The sequence below is a fragment of the Ranitomeya variabilis genome, chromosome 3 (assembly GCF_051348905.1).
Source record: "Ranitomeya variabilis isolate aRanVar5 chromosome 3, aRanVar5.hap1, whole genome shotgun sequence".
Taxonomy (NCBI): Eukaryota; Metazoa; Chordata; class Amphibia; order Anura; family Dendrobatidae; genus Ranitomeya; species Ranitomeya variabilis.
In genome coordinates this window covers 168,537,595-168,555,308 of record NC_135234.1, presented here as the reverse complement: position 1 = coordinate 168,555,308, position 17,714 = coordinate 168,537,595, and the positions used below count along the sequence as shown (strand labels likewise).

The 17,714-nt window shown below is 43.1% G+C and overlaps 1 protein-coding gene across 2 annotated transcripts in view; it reads right to left on the bottom strand.

Moving 5' to 3' along the window:
- NME7 (NME/NM23 family member 7) overlaps positions 1–17,714 on the bottom strand; it is a 339,877-nt gene that overhangs the window by 192,181 nt on the left and 129,982 nt on the right. For both annotated transcript variants that reach the window (XM_077294850.1, XM_077294851.1), the window contains exon 5: positions 4,227–4,277. In XM_077294850.1, coding sequence (XP_077150965.1) covers positions 4,227–4,277 — 51 coding nt within the window. The remainder of the gene's footprint in view (positions 1–4,226; positions 4,278–17,714) is intronic.

The window sequence follows — 17,714 nt, the reverse complement described above, 5'->3', positions numbered from 1 at the left end:
ATACACACATTCAGCTTTATATATTAGATATACCTGTATGTAATCTCCTGTATATAGTATATACCTGTGTGTCATCTCACCTATATATAGTATATATCTGTGTGTCATCTCCTGTATATAGTATATACCTGTATGTCATCTCCTCCTATACATAGCATATACCTGTGTCATCTCCTCCTGTATATACTATATACCTGTAGGTAATCTGCTCCTGTATATAGTATATACCTGTGTGTCATCTCCTCCTGTATATAGTATATACCTGTATGTCATCTCCTCCTGTATGTAGTATGTACCTGTATGTCATCTCCTCCTCTATATAGTATATACCTGTGTGTCATCTCTCCTGTATATAGTATATATCTGTGTGTCATCTCCTCCTGTATATAGTATATACCTGTGTGTCATCTCCCCTGTAAATAGTATATACCTGTGTGTCATCTCCTGTATATAGTATATAGCTGTATGCCATCTCCTCCTGTATTAGCCCTCGTTCACACGTTATTTGGTCAGTATTTTTACCTCAGTATTTGTAAGCTAAAATGGCAGCCTGATAAATCCCCAGCCAACAGTAAGCCCACCCCCTGGCAGTATATATTAGCTCACACATACACATAATAGACTGGTCATGTGACTGACAGCTGCCGGATTCCTATATGGTACATTTGTTGCTCTTGTAGTTTGTCTGCTTATTAATCAGATTTTTATTTTTGAAGGATACCAGACTTGTGTGTGTTTTAGGGCGAGTTTCGTGTGTCAAGTTGTGTGTGTTGAGTTGCGTGTGGCGACATGCATGTAGGGACTTTTGTGAGATGAGTTTTGTGTGGCGACATGCGTGTAGCAACTTTTTGTGTGTCGAGTTGCATGTGACAGGTTAGTGTAGCAAGTTGTGTGCAGCAAGTTTTGCGCATGGCGAGTTTTGCGCGTGGCGAGTTTTATGTGTGGTGCCTTTTGAGTATGTGCAAGTTTTGTGTGAGGCAACTTTTGCATGTGTTGCAACTTTTGTGCATGTGGCAATTTTTCTGCGTGTGGCAATTTTTCTGCGTGTGCAAGTTTTGCGTGTGGCGAGTTTTGCACGTGTGGCGAGTTTTGCATGTGGAGAGTTTTGCGCGTGGCGAGTTTTGAGCGGCGACTTTTGTGTTTCTACTTTTATGTGGCGAGGTTGGTGTATGTGTGGTGAAATGTGCACTGAGGGTGGTATATGTGTTCGAGCACGTGGTAGTGTGTGGCGCATTTTGTGTGTGTGTTCATATCCCCGTGGTGGTGTGATTATCCCATGTTGGGGCCCCACCTTAGCAACTGTACAGTATATACTCTTTGGTGCCATCGCTGTCATTCTTTAAGTCCCCCTTGTTCACATCTGGCAGCTGTTAATTTGCCTCCAACACTTTTCCTTTCATTTTTTCCCCATTATGTAGATAGGGGCAAAATTGTTTGGTGACTTGGAAAGCGCGGGGTTAAAATTTCACCTCACAATATAGCTTTGACGCTCTCAGGGTCCAGACGTGTGACTGTGCAAAATTTTGTGCCTGTAGCTGCGACGCCTCCAACACTTTTCCTTTCACTTTTTCCCCATTATGTAGATAGGGGCAAAATTGTTTGGTGAATTGGAAAGCGCGGGGTTAAAATTTCACCTCACAACATAGCCTATGACGCTCTCGGGGTCCAGACGTGTGACTGTGCAAAATTTTGTGGCTGTAGCTGCTACGGTTCAGATGCCAATCCCGGACATACATACATACATACATACATACACACACACACACATTCAGCTTTATATATTAGATATATATATATATAAAATCAGACATTAAGAGGAAAGGATTTTAACCCAAGCAAAGTGCAGAAACAAGATAGAGATGGTGAGTATATTCAGGCTCTGGGCTTTATATGTAAGGCATCAATATATTAACATGCATAAAATGACATAACAAAATTAGCCTTAAAGTGAATAGTGCAAAAAATGCATGAAGGAGTTAATCAAAGTATAGCAGCCAACACATACCCATAGAGTCCGCCTGTCCTCAATATCTCTGAAGCCCCGACGCACGTTTCGCGTACCGCTTTATCAAGGGGAAGGAAAGTTGTGCCTGTCATGTCTCCAAGGGTCCAAGATAATGCAACGAAAATATCGCCGGCAAAATGTTACATCAGCGGTAATGGCACAGCTTGGCTGCTCCAGGGCTCCATCATAAAAACTAACCATGGGCTCTTTATTTACCTACTAATGACCATGGTAGATTGCACTGGTCACAAAATCCTAAAGTATTCAACGCTTCAATAACAAGAAGTGGTCATGGAAAAGATAAATGAGGATAGCTTGACTTTTAGTAATATATAAAATATAATCTGTTGGTTTTTAACCTTGTTAAAAGTTATGTGATTTCTCCTACAACAACTACAAAGGGGCAATTCTTAAAGAGCTGTTCCCTTACAGACAATGTTCTGCCCTAGGTGTAGTTTGCTAAAGCATAACAAACCGCTGTATTCACCTTCCCCAGGTCCACCGGCGATTCTCCGCCATTGCTCATGTGCTCCCAAGGTCTGGCATTGGCTGTCATGTTGATAGCGAGCTAGCCAATGAGTGAGCTCAGCAGCTCTGAAGGGGGTGTTCAGCACACATGGGCAGAGCCACTGAGCTTACTTGATTGGCTGCAGCGCTATCAAGGTGGTGTCAGCCAATCAAGCGAGCAGCCAAACGACACACCATAAGCAGCAGTGGAAACCTGCCGATAGATCCGGGAAGGTGAGTACAGCGTGGTTTGTTGTGACTTAAAAACTGCAGCCAGGCAGAACAGTGCCTGTAAGGGAACAACCCCTCTGACCCATGGGGAACACAGTGATTTTGGAGCCTGAGGCAGCAGCATGTTTGTTCATTTTCACCTTTCTGCCTTCGGAGGGTAATAGCTTTGTATTTTTTCTCACAGTAACTGAACGAGGGCGTGTTGTATGCATGAGGTGAAGTATTACTTAATGGCACTATGTTTGGGTACATATAATGCCTGAAAACAAAGTAAAATGCAATTCACTGTGCGGTATAAATGGCATATTAACTGTATTCGGTGAGCAGATAGGATTATGAATACTGTGGGTACGTAAAGCTGTCATCAGAAGAAAAGGGGGATACTGTAAGGAATCTAAAGTGTAACACATTCTGGTTTTATTCGCCAGTGTTTAGTCACTCCTTGTTCCCTTTATGGTTTTGCAGCCTCCAGTCTGAATATACAATCTGGGCAGCACGGTGGCTCAGTGGTTAGCACAGCAGCCTTGCAGCGCTGGAGTCCTGGGTTCTAATCCCACCTTGGACAACATCTGCAAGGAGTTTGTATGTTCTCTCCGTGTTTGCTTGGGTTTCCTCCCACATTCCAAAGACATACTGATAGGGAATCTAGATTGTGAGCCCCAACGGGGACAGCGATGATAATGTGTGCAAACTGTAAAGCGCTGTGGAATATGTTAGCGCTATATAAAAATAAAGATTATTATTATTATTATTACAATTTACACATTCCAATGAGAACAAAGAAAACCACTGCATGAACAGATGTGTCCACACTTTTGACAAATACTGTATACGGTTATATCATGTTATAACGAGTTGGATATACAAATACGGTATATGACGATTTTTAGGCATATCCATGGTGATTGGCACTGTAATCCGCGCAATCTGACATTCTCATCTATTCTTTTTTTAAACCTGTGGTTTTACTTAGGATATCATTGTCTTGCTTCACATTCATCACAATGCACAAAAAAGCCAGATCAATGACAGATTGAACCATGCTTAATGAAAATCTGTCAGCAGGTTATTGCTATGTAATCTGAAGACAGCAGGAGATAGAGGCTGAAACACAGAATTCAGGGATGTGTCACTTGTCAAACTGCATACTGTTTACTAACGGTCAAGGATTTATCAGTGAGAGATTACCATTGCTGGACTAGTCCGGCAACCACCTCCTGTGATAGGCAGCTCACTGTCTATGGACTTTGTGCACACAGAGCCTGGTGTGGGTAGGGGCAGCTTGCTCAGCTCTGGTTCATTAAATCTAAAAGCTCTGATTGTATCAGGATGGTTGCACCCAGCCATCTAAGTGATACATCGTTGGATTCAGCTCCTCTTTCCCTACTTCAGGCTGCTCTCAGATGAGGTAGCAAAACCTGCTGACAGATTCCCTTAAGAGAGAGTGCATTAATATATATTATTTATCACTACAATCACTTACTTAAAAAACGATTTTGACTGATGTTCACTGTAGAAGTCCATGGCTTCAGCACTAAAATACAAACCACAAAACAGTTAATACATGCTCGGGGTCAAACACACTGTAAATGCATTACATAGGCAATGAAAATGCTTCACGTTTATGAGCAAAAATCTATATACCCTACCTATTTACCATAATACTGGAGCCTAGAGATACTGTCATGGTACATACTCCTTTGTCATCAATATTACTGCAGGACTGGGGGACTGCTGAAGCATAAAAGGTGAAAGGTCCCTGGAAACGGTGTTACACCGCAGTGTCTGATGGACATTTCCAGCTCTGCAGTTATTATTACAGATAACAATGATCTGATTTATTGTGCACGCTGGCCAATAACTGCTATGATCACATGGAAATATGCATAAACAGGCCATAAAGTGGGCCTGTCATTAGGTAAAAAAATGGCCCGTTTTTACCTTTTTTTAGCGGTAACTTCTATGGCCTTAATAAGCGGACGTGGCTCTCAGTATAATTAGGGAGCGTGGCTTTTAACAGCTTTGTTTGATTAACCTTCGTAAATGCCATATACATTAGCACTAAATAATAGGCCCATATGTGTGAAACCGTAAGAAAAGATTACTCAGGGAAGCAGCAGAAAAAATAAAAGCAAAAACTCCCCCCATCACTTATTATGGCAAATCAGATATTAAAGTAAACCACTTGTGTCCCACTAGCCCACAAAGTCCCACATTTTTCCTACCAAATTAAAGAAGCACACTCATTACAAATTTGTTATCCTCTTAATATATTGCAGTCATCATATTATACAGCACTGTGTGCTTACAATTCTTCATTTTGCCTTTCTACCCAGCAAATTGTTCTCTTTTATCTGCTCTGTGTAGAAACAGGAAGACTCTTGTCCCTGCATAATTCATTGCCCTTTTCAACTCCTGAGCCAGCTGCTCCACCCCATCCCCCCTGCCAGGGACTTTTCAGTGGCTCATGACTTGTGCAGAGAAAATTGACCTCCTGTTAATACGATAGATCTTAGAAGGATCCAGCTAGTCACTTCATAATTATATGATGTCGTAGATCGATTGGAAAATAGAAGAATTAGCTGGGTAGAAAGGCAGAATGAGCAATTGTAAGTACACAGTGCTATATAATATGATAACTGCAATATATTAAGAGGATACAAATGTTGAAGGGAGGAGGAGTGCTTCTTTTTAAAGTAATTTAGTTATTTTTTCCACTAAACTAAATAGGTCCAATACGTTTTGTGTTGGGCAACTAGAATACACTACCAGACATTTCAATGGAGGGAAAACTACCTGGACAACAACTTGTTAAATAAAGTACACCTATGCAAACAACAAGGCTTAAATAGTGGCTCTTCCCACATCAATATGCAATCCAAGCCGAAAAAAACGGGAGCAGATGCCAATATAAAATTTTTCAATTACTTTATTAACAACAATTTGATAAAAAAGTGCAAACAAGTTAAAAAATGAAGATATTGGTGCACAATACAACCGCCCAACTGGGTAGTACACCCCTATATATTTTAACAGTATCACCATAAATTACCATCCATGTAGCTAAACACCACATATAAACCAAGGGCTCATATAAATGCGTATAATGCCCTAATGTATAGCTCCCTATATTCAAGGTGGCTTATCTTGGCCTACAACCCTCCTATAGGCATGTTCCCAAAAAGATACTGAATGTTTAACTATCAAAAAACAAGGCTATATGTAATTCCCATAATGCATATAGGTAACTGTTTGTTGTAGAAAGTACAGACTGATTCCATAAGGTAAAGTGCACAGTGCTTATTTAGGGTCCGCTATAAGTCATATTGCACATATCTACTATATAATTGTCTAAGGGGTAATTCCGTCTTTCTGTCTGTCTGTCTGTCCTGTCCTTCTTTCTGTCGCGGCTATTCGTTCGCTGATTGGTCTCGGCAGCTGCCTGTCATGGCTGCAGCGACGCGCACAGTCCGGAAGAAAATGGCCGCTCCTTACTCCCCGCACTCACTGCCCGGCGCCCGCTCCATAATCCCCTCCGCTCACCGCTCACACAGGGTTAATGCCGGCGGTAACGGACCGCGTTATGCCGCGGGTAACGCACTCCGTTACCGCTGCTATTAACCCTGTGTGACCACCTTTTTACTATTCATGCTGCCTATGCGGCATGAATAGTAAAACGATCTAATGTTAAAAATAATAATAAAAAAATCGTTAGATACTCACAGTCCGTCGGCCCCCGGATCGACAACAGGCCTTACCCGCTCCTCCCGACGCTCCACGCTGCGATCTCGCGAGATGATGACGTAGCAGTCTCGCGCGACCGCTACGTCATCATCTCGCGAGACCACAATGCACTCTTGGGACCGGAGCGGCCGAGGAGCATCGCTTGGATCCGGGTGCTCCGGAAGGTAAGTATATCACTATTTTTTATTTTATTTCTTTTTTTAACAGGGATATGATGCCCACATTGCTATATACTACATGGGCTGTGCTATATACGTGGCTGGGCAATATACTACATGGGCTGTGCTATATACTTCGTGGCTGTGCAATACACTACATGGGCTGTGCTATATACTACGTGGCTAGGCAATATACTACATGGGCTGTGCTATATACTACGTGGCTGAGCAATATACTACATGGGCTGTGCTATATACTACGTGGCTGGGCAATATACTATGTGGCTGTGCTATATACAATGTGGCCTGCGCAATATACTACGTGGGCTGTGCGATATACTATGTGGGCTGTGCGATATACTACGTGGGCTGTGCAATCTACAACGTGGGCTGCGCAATGTACTGCATGGGCTGCGCAATGTACTGCGCAATGTACTGCGTGGGCTGCGCAATGTACTGCGTGGGCTGCGCAATGTACTGCGTGGGCTGCGCAATGTACTGCGTGGGCTGCGCAATGTACTGAGTGGGCTGCGCAATATACTACGCATACATATTCTAGAATACCCGATGCGTTAGAATCGGGCCACCATCTAGTATTTTATAACAGGGCAAACGCCTCAATATAGTCTTTATTGTAGCAAGCACAAATGAAAGGTTAATTTCAACATGAACATACAAGTTGCTTTAAGATATATTGCATGTACCAGATAAATGGAGCAAACGTCTCCAATATAGTGTTAATGACAGCAGCCACAAATAGACATAGGAAATCAGTCTGAATTAGTCTAAATCAACATAAGTGTGAAAGGGTATATGACCTAGTCAGGCAGCGTGGGTCCCCGACGCGCGTTCCGCTTCTTCCTGGGGGATTTACCGTGTGTGTGAGCATGTCTAGCGTGCTTTTATCTACCCATGAATCAGTGGTGGCAGCGGTTTGTTACGACGCTTCCGCCGAAACACCGGGCATGACATCAGCCCCGGTCGGCATCACGTGCCGCCGGCTCACACACCTCTATCCGACGCGTCAAGATGAAGGGGCGGGGCCAGCCGCAGTACAGACGCATCTCCAGGGCTACGCATACCCGGATGTCTGCAGAAGCGCACACCGCTGCATGATGATGGATCTATATGTCAGTGTCCTCTATGATGCAAGTAGTCACATTAACCCTAAAGTGAATATTACTATATAAACTCCTGACCTGTTTTTAAATATTCTAGTGAGATATATATATGTATATGTGTTTCTTTCTGTGCATATGAATCAACAGATATACAACCTGTGATATGTACCAAAATTAACCCGTGCAGCGTGAGTGAATCATACATAAATCATAAGTGTCTAAAGAACCGGCTATAATCTACTGATAAATTATAGATGCTATGGGCATAAAAAATAAAGTAAAAGGACCATAGAAACACATTCTAAAGACAAACTAATAATGCTTTCAGCATAAAAAGTGATGTAGAGGAACAATAAAATGTGCCTAATGAACTAATAACTAAATAATGAGTGAAGTAGAAAGTGCTAAGTGCATAGATTATCAATAACTACTATTTCAAAAGAATTTAATTCAGACTGATCTCCAGACGTGCATTATAAAAGCTGCTCAACAGCAAAGGCTGCAGTTGAAATAAAACACAGCCTAGGCGATACTATGTGAAACGCACAAAAGGTAGCTGTATAACATAACCCACATAAAACATCTGGCCAAAAAATTACAGAAATTCAGCAACTTCACATATACTGTTCAATGTCTTGGATAGACTAACCTCTAAAGAACCAAAGTGTAACACACACGGTAAATCCCCCAAGAAGAAGCGGAACGCGAAACCCGCGTCGGTGACCCACGCTGCCTGACTAGGTCATATACCCTTTCACATTTATGTTGATTTAGATTAATTCAGACTGATTTCCTATGTCTATTTGTGGCTGCTGTCATTAACACTATATTGGAGACGTTTGCTCCATTTATCTGGTACATGCAATATATCTTAAAGCAACTTGTATGTTCATGTTGAAATTAACCTTTCATTTGTGCTTGCTACAATTAAGACTATATTGAGGTGTTTGCCCTGTTATAAAATATATGTGCAATATGACTTATAGCGGACTCTAAATAAGCACTGTGCACTTTACCTTATGGAATCAGTCTGTACTTTCTACAACAAACAGTTACCTACATTCATTATGGGAATTACATATAGCCTTGTTTTTTGATAGTTAAACATTCAGTATCTTTTTGGGAACATGCCTATAGGAGGGTTGTAGGCCAAGATAAGCCACCCTGAAGTGCCTGCTATAATTAAAGGTACCTTCACACTAAGCGACTTTGCAGCGAGAACGACGACGATCCGTGACGTTGCAGCGTCCTGGATAGCGATCTCGTTGTGTCTGACACGCAGCAGCGATCTGGATCCCGCTGTGATATCGCTGGTCGGAGCTAGAAGTCCAGAACTTTATTTAGTCGCTGATCACCCGCTGTCATTGCTGGATCAGCGTGTGTGACGCCGATCCAGCGATGTGTTCACTTGTAACGAGGGTAAATATCGGGTTACTAAGCGCAGGGCCGCGCTTAGTAACCCGATATTTACCCTGGTTACCATTGTAAAAGTAAAAAAAAAAAAAACAGTACATACTCACATTCTGATGTCTGTCACGTCCCCCGGCGTCCACAGGGTTACGCGCTGCTGCTCAGAGCTTCCTGCACTGACTGTGTCAGCGTCGGCCGTAAAGCAGAGCACACGGTGACGCTTAACATGTGTCACCCCTGCGATTTGCATAGGCTCCGTGGGCTCACCTGCAGCAACCTCACGTGAACCTACACCTTCTCCCATAGGCGGTGTCTCATGCTCCGCCTGATGCAAACGGCGATCAATGCGGACAACAAGACTCATAGCGGAATCTAGAGAAGCAGGAGTCTCGTACATCAGGAGGGCTTTTTTAACCCTTCCAGAAACTCCATGAATAAACTGACTCTCCTACCAAGAAGGAGAGTGATGGGGGGCTATACCAGATGACCTGGCCTCCACAGTCACAAGACCTGAAACCAATCGAGATGGTTTGGGGTGAGCTGGACCGCAGAGTTAAGACAAAAGGGCCAACAAGTGCTAAGCATCTCTGGAAACTCCTTCAAGATTGTTGGAAAACCATTTCCGGTGACTACCTCTAGAAGCTCATCAAGAGAATGCCAAGAGTGTGCAAAGCAGTCATCAAAGCAAAAGGTGGCTACTTTGAAGAACCTACAATATAAGACATATTTTCAGTTGTTTCACACTTTTTTGTTAAGTATATAATTCCACATGTGTTAATTCATAGTTTTGATGCCTTCAGTGTGAATGTACAATTTTCAGTCATGAAAATACAGAAAAATCTTTAAATGAGGTGTATCCAAACTTTTGGTCTGTACTGTATATATATCTCACTAGAATATTTAAAAACAGGTCATCCGGGAGTTTATATAGTAATATTCACTTTAGGGTTAATGTGACTACTTGCATGCATCATAGAAGACACTGACATATACGGTAGATCCAGCATCATGTAGCGGTGTGCGCTTCTGCAGACATCCGGGTATGCGTAGCCCTGGAGATGCGTCTGTACTGCGGCTGGCCCTGCCCCTTCATCTTGACGCATCAGATGGAGGTGTGTGAGCCGGCGGCACGTGACGCCGACAGGGGCTGATGTCATGCCCGATGTGTTGGCGGAAGCGCTGTAACAAACCACTGCCACCACTGATTCATGGGTAGATAAAAGCACGCTAGACATGCTCACACACACGGTAAATCCCCCAGGAAGAAGCGAAACGCGCGTCGGTGACCCACGCTGCCTGACTAGGTCATATACCCTTTCACATTTATGTTGATTTAGATTAATTCAGACTGATTTCCTATGTCTATTTGTGGCTGCTGTCATTAACACTTTATTGGAGACGTTTGCTCCATTTATCTGGTACATGCAATATATCTTAAAGCAACTTGTATGTTCATGTTGAAATTAACCTTTCATTTGTGCTTGCTACAATTAAGACTATATTGAGGTGTTTGCCCTGTTATAAAATATATGTGCAATATGACTTATAGCGGACTCTAAATAAGCACTGTGCACTTTACCTTATGGAATCAGTCTGTACTTTCTACAACAAACAGTTACCTATATGCATTATAGGAATCACATATAGCCTTGTTTTTTGATAGTTAAATATTTAGTATCCTTTTGGGAACATGCTTCTAGGAGGGTTGTAGGCCAAGATAAGCCACCTTGAATATAGGGGGCTATACATTAGGGCATTATACGCATTTATATGAGCCCTTGGTTTATATGTGGTGTTTAGCTACATGGATGGTAATTTATGGTAATACTGTTAAAATATATAAGGGTGTACTACCCAGTTGGGCGGTTGTATTGTGCACCAATATCTTCATTTTTTAACTTGTTTGCACTTTTTTTTATCAAATTGTTGTTAATAAAGTAATTGAAAAATGTTATATTGGCATCTGCTCCAGGTTTTTTCGGCTTGGATTGCATATTGATGTGGGAAGAGCCACTATTTAAGCCTTGTTTGTATAGGTGTATTTAACTGTTCCTGTACTTTGTTACAAAGTGTATTGGGCTAATATGGATATAAAAACCAGAGACCAAAACTGGTGATCCTGTATGGATACAGTATTTAATGGAGATACTTTGCATAATGATTCCACGAATGGTGGGCAAAAAACTGAATTGAAAAATTCTATTAAATATTTATTGAAGAGAAGAACACACATGTGGTGGAATAAAGCATCACTGGAGAACTATCTTGCCAAGGGATTAATCCCCAGGGGGCTAAGAGTACGGATAATGCCATCATATCCGGTTGAGGACACTACATTTCAGACAAGGTGGGAAGAAACATGTAACACATGTTCAAAATCCTTAATTGAATTACTAATTGGAAATAATAAAAAAAAGTCTAGAAAAGATGGATGTGGAGATCGAATCAACCAGGACTAAATTACTTGAAAGTATGTCAGTTTCTGAGGTTGAAGCATTGAACAAAGATATAGATGCACAATTCACCATTTGGGAGAAGGAGGTGAAGGACACTAAGGCGAAGAAATTCCAGAGGAACATGCTGGATTTTAAAAACGGCACTATTTATAGATGGCAATCCACAACCAATAAAAGTGCGAACTGTTATGATCTGGTGACCTTGGAGCCGCATGAAACTTTCTCTGGAGTCGGTAGAACCTGTACTGACCGCAAATGCTGAACTAACACCGCAACTAGAAGTAGCCGTGGGGTGTGCCTAACATACCCTAGACACCTCGACACAGCCGGAGGACTAAATACCCCTATAGATGGAAATAGGAATGCTACCTTGCCTCAGAGCAGACCCCCAAAGGATAGGCAGCCCCCCACGAATAATGACTGTGAGTAGGAGAAGAATAGACACACGCAGGTAGAAAACAGGATTTAGCAAAAGAGGCCACTCTAGCTAAATAGGAAAGGATAGGACAGATTACTAGGCGGTCAGTATTAAAACCCTTCCAAAAATATCCACAGCAGATAATACAAAAAGTTCCACAATCTAACTAAAGACATGGAATGTATATCTGCCACTCCAGAGAAGCCAACAAGACTGAGAAAATACTGACACAATCTAAGCTGGACAAGAAAACACAAAGAATAGCACTGAATTGTGAAGCACATAGCATGTGTGCCACAGGAAAAAAAAAAAACAGACACTTATCTTTGCTGATTTGGCAGAAAGGCAGGAGGAACCAAGCAGAGGTCCAACACCTCCCAACAACAATTGACAACTGGCAAGGACTAATGAATCCTGCACGCCTAAATACCCCAGTCAGAACTGCAATCAGCAGATACACCTGACCAGGACTGCAACTCAGGGGCAACTGCATTACCACCTACAACCACCGGAGGGAGCCAAAAAGCAGAATTCACAACAGTACCCCCCCTTGAGGAGGGGTCACCGAACCCTCACCAGAGCCCCCAGGCCGATCAGGACGAGCCAGATGAAAGTCACGACCAAATCAGCAGCATGGACATCAGAGGCAAAAACCCAAGAATTATCCTCCTGGCCATAACCCTTCCATTTGACAAGGTACTGAAGCCTCCGCCTCGAACCAACACAGGAGCAGGAGGATCAACCGAGGGAACAACGGGCACCACATATTTCCGCAATAAAGATCTATGGAAGACATTATGGATAGCAAAAGAGTCCGGAAGCGCCAATCGAAAAGACACCGGATTAATAATCTCAGAAATCCTATAAGGACCAATAAACCGAGGCTTAAACTTAGGGGAAGAGACCTTCATAGGAACATGACGGGAAGACAACCAAACCAAATCCCCAATCCGAAGCCGGGAACCAACACACCGACGACTGTTAGCAAAACGTTGAGCCTCCTCCAAAGACAACACCAAATTGTCCACCACATGAGCCCAAATCTGCTGCAACCTGTCAACCACAGAATCCACACCAGGACAGTCAGAAGGCTTAACCTACCCAGAAGAAAAACGAGGATGAAAACCAAAATTACAAAAAAAAGGCGAAACCAAAGTAGCCGAACTAGCCCGATTATTAAGGGCAAACTCGGCCAATGGAAAAAAGGCCACCCAATCATCCTGATCGGCAGACACAAAGCATCTCATATAAGTCTCCAAAGTCTGATTAGTTCGCTCGGTCTGGCCATTTGTCTGAGGATGAAATGCAGAAGAAAAAGACAAATAATGCCCAGCCTAGCACACAAGGCCCGCCAAAACCTAGAAACAAACTGGGAACCTCTGTCGGACACAATATTCTCCGGAATACCATGCAAACTAACCACATGCTGAAAAAACAACGGAACCAACTCTGAAGAGGAAGGCAATTTAGGCAAAGGCACCAAATGAACCATCTTAGAAAACCGGTCACAAACAACCCAGATAACCGACATCCTCTGGGAAACCGGAAGATCAGAAATAAAATCCATAGAAATATGCGTCCAGGGCCTCTCAGGGACTGGCAATGGCAAAAGTAACCCACTAGCATGGGAACAACAAGGCTTGGCCCGCGCACAAGTCCCACAGGACTGCACAAAAGAACGCACATCACGTGACAACGAAGGCCACCAAAAGGACCTACCAACCAAATCTCTGGTACCAAAAATACCAGGATGACCAGCCAACACAGAACAGTGAACCTCAGAAATCACTCTACTAGTCCATCTGTCAGGAACAAACAATTTCCCCACAGGACAGCGGTCAGGTCTATCAGCCTGAAATTCCTGAAGAACCCGCCGTAAATCAGGGGAAATGGCAGAAAGGACCACCCCTTCTTTCAGACTGCCGACCGGTTCAAGGACCTCAGGAGAATCAGGCAAAAAACTTCTAGAAAGGGCATCAGCCTTAATATTCTTAGAACCCGGAAGATACGAAACCACGAAATCAAAACGGGAAAAAAACAAGGACCATCGAGCCTGTCTAGGACTCAGCCATTTGGCAGACTCGAGGTAAATCAAATTCTTATGATCGGTCAGGACCACAATACGGTGCTTAGCTCCCTCAAGCCAATGTCGCCACTCCTCAAACGCCCACTTCATAGCCAACAACTCCCGATTGCCGACATCATAATTGCGTTCAGCAGGCGAAAACTTGCAGGAGAAGAAGGCACACGGTTTCAACAAAGAACCAACAGAATCCCTCTGAGACAAAACGGCCCCTGCCCCAATCTCAGAAGCATCAATCTCAACCTGAAACGGAAGAGAAACATCTGGTTGGCGCAACACCGGAGCAGAAGTAAATCGGCGTTTAAGCTCCTGAAAGGCAGAGACAGCCGCAGAGGGCCAATTCGCCACATCAGCGCCTTTTTTCATCAAATCAGTCAAGGGTTTAACCACGCTGGAGAAGTTAGCAATGAAACGGCGATAAAAATTTGCAAAACCCAAACATTTCTGAAGGCTCTTCACGGATGTGGGTTGAATCCAATCATGAATGGCCTGAACCTTAACCGGATCCATCTGCATAGATGAGGGAGAAAAAATAAAGCCCAAAAAAAGAAATCTTCTGCACCCCAAAGAGACACTTAGACCCCTTCACAAACAAGGCATTGTCACGAAGGATCTGAAATACCATCCTGACCTGTTCCACATGAGACTTCCAATCATTGGAAAAAAATAAAAATATCGTCCAAATATACAATCAAGAATTTATCAATATAAGTCCGGAAGATATCATGCATGAAGGATTGAAAAACAGATGGAGCGTTAGTGAGCCCGAATGGCATCACAAGGTATTCAAAATGGCCTTCGGGCTTATTAAACGCAGTTTTCCATTCATCACCCTGCTTAATACGAACAAGATTATATGCCCCCCGAAGGCCAATCTTCGTAAACCAACTAGCCCCCTTAATCCTAGCAAACAAATCAGAAAGCAAAGGTAAAGGGTATTGAAACTTGACCGTGATCTTATTCAAGAGGCGATAATCAATACAAGGTCTCAAGGAGCCATCCTTCTTAGCAACAAAAAAAAACCTGCTCCCAAAGGTGAAGAAGATGGTCGAATATGCCCTTTCTCCAAAGACTCCTTAACATAACTCCGCATGGCGGTATGTTCAGGCACAGACAGGTTGAAAAGTCGGCCCTTAGGAAACTTACTGCCTGGAATCAAGTCAATCGCACAATCACAGTCCCTATGCGGTGGAAGGGAACTGGACTTTGGCTCATCGAATACATCCTAAAAATCAGACAAAAACTCTGGAATTTCAGAAGAGGAAGAAGAGGAGATTGACATCAAAGGAACATCATTATGAACCCCCTGACAACCCCAACTAGTCACAGACATAGATTTCCAATCCAACACAGGATTATGTACCTGCAACCACGAGAAACCCAGCATGATAACATCATGCAAATTATGCAACACCAGAAATCGACAATCTTCCTGATGGGCTGGCGCCATGTGCATGGTCACCTGTGTCCAAAACTGGGGCTTATTTTTAGCCAAAGGTGTAGCATCAATCCCCCTTAAAGGAATAGGGTTCTGCAAAGGCTGCAAGGGAAAACCACAATGCCTGGCAAACTCAAAATCCATTAAGTTCAAGGAGGCGCCTGAATCCACAAATGCCATGACAGAAAATGATGACAATGAGCAGATCAAGGACACCGATAACAGAAATATAGGTTGTACAGTACTGATAGTAAATGAACTAACGATCCTTTTTGTCCGCTTAGGGCAGACTGAAATGACATGAGAAGCGGCGCCACAATGACTTTGCTCTAAGGACGATGCCACAGCGCGCACAGTTTGACGCTCCCGCAAGCGCCGATCAATCTGAATGGCCAGAGACATAGAATCACTCAGACCGGAAGGCGTGGGAAACCCCACCATAACATCTTTAATGGATTCAGAAAGACCCTTTCTGAAAATTGCCGCCAAAGCATCATCTTTCCATTTAGTCAACACAGACCATTTTCTAAATTTCTGACAATACAATTCTGCCGCCTCTTGACCCTGAGACAGGGCCAACAAGGTTTTCTCCGCTTGATCCACAGAATTCGGTTCATCATATAATAATCCTAAAGCCTGAAAAAAGGAATCTACATTAAACAAGGCCGGATTCCCAGATTCCAGGGAAAATGCCCAATCCTGTGGATCGCCACGCAGCAGGGAGATGACAATTTTAACCTGCTGAATGGAATCACCAGAGGATCGCGGTCTCAGAGCAAAAAACAGTTTACAATTGTTTTTAAAACCCCAAAATTTGGACCTATCACCAAAAAACAAATCAGGAGTAGGAATCTTCGGCTCTAAAGCAGGAGTCTGAACAATATAATCAGAAATACCCTGTACCCTAGCAGCAAGCTGGTCTACACGAGAAGCTAATTCCTGAACATCCATGCTGGCAAAAGACTCCTCAGCCACCCATAAATAAAGAGGGAAGAAAAGACAAAACAGACTACAGAAAAAAAAATGGCTCAACACCTTTCTTCCCTTCTTCTGAGATGCATTTAACTCATTATGGGCCAGTTGTACTGTTATGATCTGGTGACCTTGGAGCCGCATGAAACTTTCTCTGGAGTCGGTGGAACCTGTACTGACCGCAAATCCTGAACTAACACCGCAACTAGAAGTAGCCGTGGGGTGTGCCTAACATACCCTAGACACCTCGACACAGCCGGAGGGACTAAATACCCCTATAGATGGAAATAGGAATGCTACCTTGCCTCAAAGCAGACCCCCAAAGGATAGGCAGCCCCCCATGAATAATGACTGTGAGTAGGAGAAGAATAGACACACGCAGGTAGAAAACAGGATTTAGCAAAAGAGGCCACTCTAGCTAAATAGGAAAGGATAGGACAGATTACTAGGCGGTCAGTATTAAAACCCTTCCAAAAATATCCACAGCAGATAATACAAAAAGTTCCACAATCTAACTAAAGACATGGAATGTATATCTGCCACTCCAGAGAAGCCAACAAGACTGAGAAAATACTGACACAATCTAAGCTGGACAAGAAAACACAAAGAATAGCACTGAATTGTGAAGCACATAGCATGTGTGCCACAGGAAAAAAACCCAGATACTTATCTTTGCTGATTTGGCAGAAAGGCAGGAGGAACCAAGCAGAGGTCCAACACCTCCCAACAACAATTGACAACTGGCAAGGACTAATGAATCCTGCACGCCTAAATACCCCAGTCAGAACTGCAATCAGCAGATACACCTGACCAGGACTGCAACTCAGGGGCAACTGCATTACCACCTACAACCACCGGAGGGAGCCCAAAAGCAGAATTCACAACAGCGAACATTGTGAGGACTTCCTCATTCTCATCCATTTCTTCCAGAGATGATGATAGTATATCTGGGAATCGTAAATATAATCTAAGGAAGCATACTAATTGGAGGAAAAATTAAAACTATAAAAGGAAGGATAGAAGAATGGACACTCCATCCACATCAAAACTTCAGGTAATTAATCTAACGGAAATTAAGCTCACTAAATCCCAGTTGGAAGTCCTTAGTTTAGGTTTGTCCTTCTCACCCACTGCTCCATTTAACTCTTTTTTTAGCCATAAAGGACCTCCA